Source organism: Micropterus dolomieu, linkage group LG05, assembly GCF_021292245.1.
Source record: "Micropterus dolomieu isolate WLL.071019.BEF.003 ecotype Adirondacks linkage group LG05, ASM2129224v1, whole genome shotgun sequence".
Taxonomy (NCBI): domain Eukaryota; kingdom Metazoa; phylum Chordata; class Actinopteri; order Centrarchiformes; family Centrarchidae; genus Micropterus; species Micropterus dolomieu.
Genome location: NC_060154.1, coordinates 6,446,089 through 6,454,081, shown reverse-complemented (window position 1 = coordinate 6,454,081; position 7,993 = coordinate 6,446,089). Strand labels below are relative to the sequence as shown.

The 7,993-nt window shown below is 39.6% G+C and overlaps 1 protein-coding gene across 13 annotated transcripts in view; it reads right to left on the bottom strand.

Moving 5' to 3' along the window:
• LOC123970727 (ephrin type-B receptor 1-like) overlaps positions 1–7,993 on the bottom strand; it is a 102,418-nt gene that overhangs the window by 54,791 nt on the left and 39,634 nt on the right. For 4 of the 13 annotated variants that reach the window (XM_046048951.1, XM_046048964.1, XM_046048957.1 and 1 more), the window contains exons 2-5: positions 3,084–3,148; positions 2,175–2,465; positions 1,197–1,415; positions 926–1,106 (exon numbers count right to left, since the gene is read on the bottom strand). In XM_046048951.1, the coding sequence (XP_045904907.1) occupies positions 926–1,106; positions 1,197–1,415; positions 2,175–2,465; positions 3,084–3,148 (756 nt within the window). Of the gene's footprint in view, positions 1–925; positions 1,107–1,196; positions 1,416–2,174; positions 2,542–2,630; positions 2,686–3,083; positions 3,149–3,706; positions 3,830–7,993 lie in introns of those variants that run through there. The other 9 variants (XM_046048959.1, XM_046048960.1, XM_046048961.1 and 6 more) reach the window with 7 other exon arrangements.

Here is a 7,993-nt window from a genome sequence, read left to right as displayed (position 1 = left end):
CACACACACACACACACACACACACACACACACACACACACACACACACACACACACACACACTCTCTACCCTCTCATTCACATACAAAATGGACGAGATTCTCCAGGGAGAATAAGAAATGACGGGTACTACTTTGGAGAAGAAATGGGGAAGGAGGCCAGATATAAAAAGAAAGCAAATGAGGTAGAGAAATATGGAGCATTGAGGGAAGGGGAGGTATTCCTGTGCCACATTCAACCAAGTCTGTTTCTACTAATATTAACATGTGGAACATCGTTGTTGCACCCTTGGGCCAAAAATCTGAAAATACATACAAGCACGTGATTATTCAGCTAGGACTTATAGAAAGTACATACTTTGCTCTCTTGCACACAATAAAAATTTCTACAGAAATGACTCAGCATAAAGGGACTGTTTTTCAGACCAAGTCAGGACTTCAATATGGCACATTTCTCATAGTAAATGGAAAACAAAGAGTATTGATATGCACACACTTTTTTCATAATATATTTTCTATACCATATTTGAAGCACACACACGTATGATAAAAACTAAGGGTGTAAACATTGATTCTTACATGCTTGGTGAGATCTTTCTTTGATGTGTGCTTTCTGAGATATTGCCTGCTGCAATAGCATGGTTGCTATGGTTGATGATTAGAAGCATGTTTGCTGTATATTGATTTGGTGTCACACTGGCTTGTTAGTTTGTGCCACAAAACAAAGTGAAATGTGCGTGCACCATGCATAGGTGTCTGCAGTAGCAAGGTCATCAGAAGTCTTTAAAAAAATACAATTAATTCAGTCTAATCGTCAATAATATGCTGTAATGCAGTGCAGTATTTACAGCTGTTTTTACTTTTTCTTATTTTTTTTTTACCAGCACAGTTTGAACTAGCACAACCTCATTAATGCACAGATTTACCTCGACACACGTTGCCATTGTCTGGCTCATAACCCGCCTTGCAGCTGCAGCTGCCGATGGGTACCATCCATTCTCCATCGCCGTTACAGTAGAGCTTTATGGGCACGTCTACTTCCTCAGCGTTGGGGATACAATTTCCCCTAGCGATGACTAATGACGTGGACTCTGCTCCAGTCAGTGTCTGCACAGAATCAGAATCATAAAAATGTACATGTTGGACAAAAGCTACACCAAACTAATGCCACAGTTTTCAGTTATTTCTGGTCCATACCTCTGGGAAAAAAGCAAAGTTCTGCACTATACTGGGGCACTTCTTGTAGAATACTCTGACAGCAAGAAGAGACATGCAAGCGCCGAGATCCTGGAAGGCCAAGTGGAACCCTCTGCCTTTGGACAGCGGCCCAAAACTCCGAACTTCTGTGTTCACCTTCATTAGCCTTCCTCCAAAATCAACCTGGGAGAAACTCTCATCTGCTGCGATAGTGTCCACCTTACAGTGAGGTAGAGACAGAGAGAAGAATAGTTAAGGCAAAAGAAAGCAAGAGGAATGAAAGGAAAATTAATTAATGAACTACTACTTTCTTTTATCTGTCTCAATGCCTTCTAGAATGGAATATTTCATTATGTAATGTTTGAATCTGCTGTATAATATTGGGTAAATGTACTTGTGACAACATACCATGTCTTTTTATTATGTTAGAATATAATCATAATTTGCTATTTCCCCAGTGAACCTCAATGATGGCAGCAGAGGTGGCTGCTAGGAGATTTCCAACACTTGGACGGTTTCCTCACTAAAACAGTGTGACACTGCACTAAAAAAATGTGGTAATTGAAAAACTGCAAATGTGACTGTGACTGTGTACATGAAATTTTCAGGAGAGAAGTGAACTATGAATCCCAATCAGTACTGGGAAAACAAGTAAGCATTAAATTCTAATAATTTTGTAGACATTTTTCAGTAAAGTCAGCATGTGGAGTGATCTGTATTCTTGATCAATTCTGGATCAGTGCAGTGTTTCTTCTGGAATATGTATTGTCACTGTCCTGGAGAGACTGATGAGGCTTGTGTGTACTGCTGAACTTAGCATGCCAAATGACCAACAAAAAAAGTAAAATGAAGCTGAACTGATGGCCATAACATAGCCCTACACTATTGGAGTCTTTGTGTTGAGTTACATTGAGATTATCATAAAAATCTTACTTTAAAATGCTAATTTACAAAGGCTCTAGTTTCTGGATTAATTACTTTCAGAAAAGGAGCATTGGCCCAGTACTCCACCCCCTTGATGCCTTCTGACACAGTCCGGTCGGTCTCCAGGTAGTACAGGTTGAACGTCTCTTTGCAGGAGCCCAGGACGCTGGGGATGGAGGCACAGTCGCGTACAGTGAAGCGGATCTCCACGTAGATGCGTTGTGCCGCCCGCCGGTCAATGTAAGTGGTGAGGAGCCAGTTGTTCTGGCTGGGCTCAAACACATTGCATACCTGGTATGTCCTGATGGTGTTGAGGTTCTCATCATAGCCACTCACCTCCTCCCACTGGGGAGTGTGTGTGAGGAAGGGGCAGGGGGTATGGATGAAAGGGGGGAAGCAGAGGAGGAGGGGGAAGGAGAGGCTAAAATGATTAATGCGTTTACCAAGACCTGACACAAATTAAACTTTCTCTTTCCCTCCCTCTCATTTTGTCTTTCTCTCTTTTCCTACCTTCTCATTCCCCTCCCTCATTCGCTTTTTTTCCTCTCCTCTACCTTGTTCTTTTCTGTACAGGGACAACCATTCATCACAATTAGAGCCACTCACCTCGAACACACACACACAACAGACCATTTTAACTGGCTAGTAGCAAAGCCAGCATTTAAAAAATCAAAGGAGTTCTAGAGAAGGATGTAGAAGACAGTATTCGATTTTACTATTTTATATTGTATTGTATTAATTTGTCCATTGCAGACATGTGTGTTACACCTCTCTGATCTATTGGAATCCATTCTATTCTGCGTCAATAGCGGTTAATTGGTGTCACCTTGCAACTGTAATTAAGATTTTGACAGACTCGTTAATGGAGCACTGTAAAGTGTACTCAAACTGCTTTCCCCAAGGGTACACACACACACACACACACACACACACACACAGTACACCTTTGCACATTGTTCTTACCCCATTGGCAGGGAACGATATCCAGCCAAGCTCAGCTGTCGCTGTCCTTGTATCCATCACTGTCTCTGTAAGACAAAAAGAGAGAAAGACAGAGAGAGATGAAAAGAGGGAGCTGCAGGAACAGAACAGGTATGAGTTTAATTAATAGTCTGCTCAGATACCAACTTTAGTACTGCATAGTGATGCGTGTCATTCATAATCATAAAATCCCACTTTACATTTTAGATTATGCTTCTCCCCCTCTTCTTTGCCCCACCCTATGCTAAAAGAAATAAGTATCCATAAAGAAACCAGACCTCTGGTTATGCTAACACAGCATAAACAAAATTATATGTCATATACAAGTATATGACACAGTGACAACAAAGATAACCACAAACACCATCATTTTCTGCCTAGTTAGCGTCCATCTCATTTTGGACAGTACCAAAGCATCATTCAGTGTTATCTGTGCACACATGTCAGATGTTACAGTATAATGAAATAGTATATTGAAATCCTGGTGTATCCTAGAAATATATTACTTTATGAATATTATTAGATTGATGGTGGCTGGCCTGTAAATAGCAGTTTGCAACAGTAATAGCAGTTAGCAGCATTAGCAGTTAACAGAAAGAAGTTACCAGCAGCATTAACAGTTGGCCAAAAAAGGAGTTACCAGCAGCATAAGCAGTTTGAAACAGAAAGCGGTTAAGATTCAGTTTAGCAACAGAAAATAATCAGCAAACAGCTATCTCAGCAACAGCTATAGCAACAGATGGCAGCTACCGGCAGCTTAAGTATAACTGTTAACAGCAGCAATAATAGTTAGTTGCATTAGCAGTTAACAGATAGCAGTTAGCAGCAGCATTAGCAATTAGCAACAGAAAGTATACTAGCAGCAATGTGAAGGCAGTAGTAGTATTATTTTAGCCATTGGCAACTGACTAGCAGTTAACCTGTTATTCTCAAATGTAAGTTAGTCTAAGTTGCCAGTGACTAAGTTAATCAGCTAATGTAAATAAGGAATACATGTAAACAGATGATTTTTGATTACCAGAAGGGATATTCCTTCTCTTTTGTTGATGGCTAGACACACCCCCTCACTTACACTCCCTGCTTTAGGCTAAAGTAAAGAAAATCTTTCCACTGAACACACAAAGACGAAATTAATATCAATCTTTTTATCCACATTCTGGTATGAACACGAACACCCAAAATGTTGAAGTAACGTAGTGTTAGCGAATTAGTAACTGTAATGCAATTAGGGATCACCAACCATTAGATATAATATACCATCAATTATTTTTCTTTTCTGTTTATAATATGACCCCTTCACATTTCTGGGTGTAGGTAGGACATTGTGGATAATATTCCAAATCAGTGAGCAGGACTGCTGTCAGCTGCTATACAGCAATACTGGATTATTTGCAACAGACATCCTGTCTGGCTCATCCATTTGTCAGAAGATTTTCCAGAAAATACAGTATATTACATAAAAAGAGATAAAATTATACCTTGACTGAGGATTTTATACATATTGCCAACTCTAAGTAACCTATATTAATTTGAAATTATACTCCCTTGAATTTATCGTTACTGAATTAAGTAATCACAAGCCACTTTCCTTAATGAGTTACTGCCCAACACTGGCAGTTACCATAAATTAAATAATAATTACATACAGATCAAATCTATCAGCAGCAATTACAATTAAATAGACAATGTACTGTAACACTCAGCTCATCTCAGTGCTGCTAATGACTTTGTGTCCACCCCTAAACCTACACTATCAGCCCTATATCTGCTATAGTAACCTCATACTAACCTTACACATTGATTAACTCACAGCTGGCTGACACACTGACACAGTACTGTACATCACAAAGCTAATTGTGCTCTCTCAGTTGACAACAAAGACGTTCGAAAGCTAAGAATTATATGACAACTGAACAACAAAGCTAATTCGCAGCAGACGCCCAGATGGAAACTGTCATTGTAAAACATGTCACTCCATATTATAGATGCTACCGTGTTAATGGTGAGATGTTGCTATGTGAAGAGCCCTAAGAACTACTTTTAGCCTGGCAGGCTGGGCAACTGGAAAATGAGAGAAATTTCATGAGGAAAAAATGTTGGTATGGTCGGATGAAAATCTTAAAATGTGCATAAGGTGCTATAAGAAATATATTAGCCCACCAACTTGTCAAGCAAAGCAGGAGATTATTTTTCAGTATTTCTCTCAGCTGTCAGAAGTATTGACCAATTCAAGCCAAAATAGTGTTTGAACCACACAGAGGGCAAGAAAAAAAATATTTCCCTTTGTTGTTTCAGGTTTGTGGGTCAGGATCATGAACTCCTGTCTTATTGTTCTACATGGAATTATATCTTGCATCCATTTATGTTTTTTTAAACATCATTTTGCACAGGCAGTTTCTTAGCCTTCCTACATTACTTGTGGGGGAACTAAACTGATCACCGCAAAATTAACAGGAACACAATGCAGCGAGTGGACACATTGAGACACTCGAGTCGACATAAGTTAGTCGGCATGCTGACAATACAGACCCTTGCACAGGGCCCTTTGTAATAAAACATGGTGAGAAGGATTCGACGACATCACACCATGAGGCAGCCGCAGGCAAACAACCCCCCTTGATTCTTGACATGCTCTCATCCTCTTGCACTCTTTCATTCTGTCACCCTGCCTCTCATTATCTCCTCTCCTCCTCCTCACATCCTCCCCACCTTCATCCTCTCCTTTACTCTACCACCCTGTCTTTTATCTCCCCCTCTGCTTTGGGTGCTTCTTTTTTTTGTCGAGCTAGCCTAATTACAGCAGAACCCAGTTTTTCAGCTCTCCCTTGGGAGTGAAGGTCGTTTGGGAAAATGAAATGAAATGAAATGCTTGTCACGTAAAAATGTAGTCGACTATCAAAATCTTGGACCAAAGCTTATTCAAACGGTGACAAGTGTCACTATCTAATTTGTAGCTTCAGTGCATTTAGTGGCATGTTGTCAACAAAGATTTTCAAAAAAACGATCCACAGCAGAATATAGACCCAGTTTATTTCCGCCTTGCATATTTTGGCTGTTCAGATGTCTTTGAAGTTCAGATAAAAAAAATGAGGCTAAAAAGAAAATGGTAATATAGAGAAAAATCCACAATGTTGACAGAAGAGATGTTGGAATAGCTCATGTAGTCGTACAAGCTCTACCTTCCAGCAAAGTCTTGCAAGAAGGGATTTGATTCAGGGCTTTGCTTCAAGAATAGAACAATGGCTGTGCACTGTCAAACTTCATTATACCACCATATTTCTACTTCAAAACACTGTGTTAAAGGCATACTCTCAGGCAAGTTTAACATACAATACCCAAACTATGCAGGTAATGCATTTTATTAAAAATTTATTGCACCATCATGCCCAAAAACTCTTGGGACACCTCTGTGATTCATTATTTCACGTTATTAAGTCCCACTTGTAGCTTGAGCATTATGACCAAGTGCTGGGAGAGTAATGTGGGTGCAAAAAATTCTGAAGGCAAATTGAATTTTTTTAATACTGTACATCCAACTTCATATTCTATATTATACAATATCTGATCATCTTTCCTTTCATTAGGGCTAGAAGTAATGATTATTGTCACTAATGATAATTGTCATTATCATAAGGACCTCATACATACATTATACATACATATACATACACACACACAAAAATCCATTGATTATCAAAATATTTACCACCAAATTTTCTTTTAATTGACGATTAATTCACTAATTGTTGGAACACTCTAAGCTTCTTTGTACAATTACTTGTCCTGGAGTATAAGAACACCATAGCCAAACCATATCAGCAAACGTGCCTTGTGAATTCTCCATTTAAAAGAGAAGAGGTCTATGCTGGGCCAATTAGAGTGCATCTACTCATCAGTCTAATTAACAGCACACAGCACACACCTCTCTGTGCATAATAGGGTATACTGTATACTCCGATCAGCCTAATTAATTTTGACATATTGGAGGCTGTGATCGCAGTGTGTCCACCTCCCCCGCAGTGGTGCACCTCCTCAACCAACGCTACACCAGTGAATGAAACCAAAGTCATTTTATGGCAGAGGAAACTGCAGGTAAATCTGTGCGATATTGTAGCAGTCAAAGAGGCTGTTAAATCCTTGTTGCAGCCAACGAGGGAGAAATAAAAGTATTTCCATCACAGAGACTGAATTAGAAGTAATTTCGCTGTTGCCTCCTCCTCTCTCTCTCTCTTTTGGTGTGATGTATAAGTACAGATGGCCAAATGGCAAGTGAGGTCAGTTCATCTAATTCTAATTAGCCTAGTGTGTTCTAACTAGATTAGTCTATTGTTCAAGACTGCAAATTGTCTGATTTCTATGCCTATAAATGTGTGTGTGTGTGTGTGTGTGTGTGTGTGTGTGTGTGTGTGTGTGTGTGTGTGTGTGTGCACTTACCAACCTATCTAACAGTGGACCTCGACGTCGTTACACACCCACTAAGAGGGGACTAAAAAGTGAACAGGGGACATTTTTTAGGTCCCCTGTTGGACATGCTTTAAATCATGCTAAAATCATGTCTAAAACCATCTGGTAAATTTTTTAAACTATTGTCAAGAGGGGACCTGCAGGTGTGTGAGTGTTTAAGTCCATACTCAGCAGTGCCTCTAGTGGATCAAGCAAAGATTTTAACGACTCATTCACACACGTCGTTCTTAACACTCCCCTATAGAGTGAATGGCTTGCAGCCCCAGGGAGTCTATCAGACTGTAGAGGGGCTATTATACAAGCTACTCAGTAAAGAAAGCTGTCACTTGAGACACAATTTCTTAATTTTTTCTAACAAAATATACAGGCTGAGTTTTAGTGGATGTCTTGTGTTTTAAGATCAACATGTATTAAAATACAGGGCTACA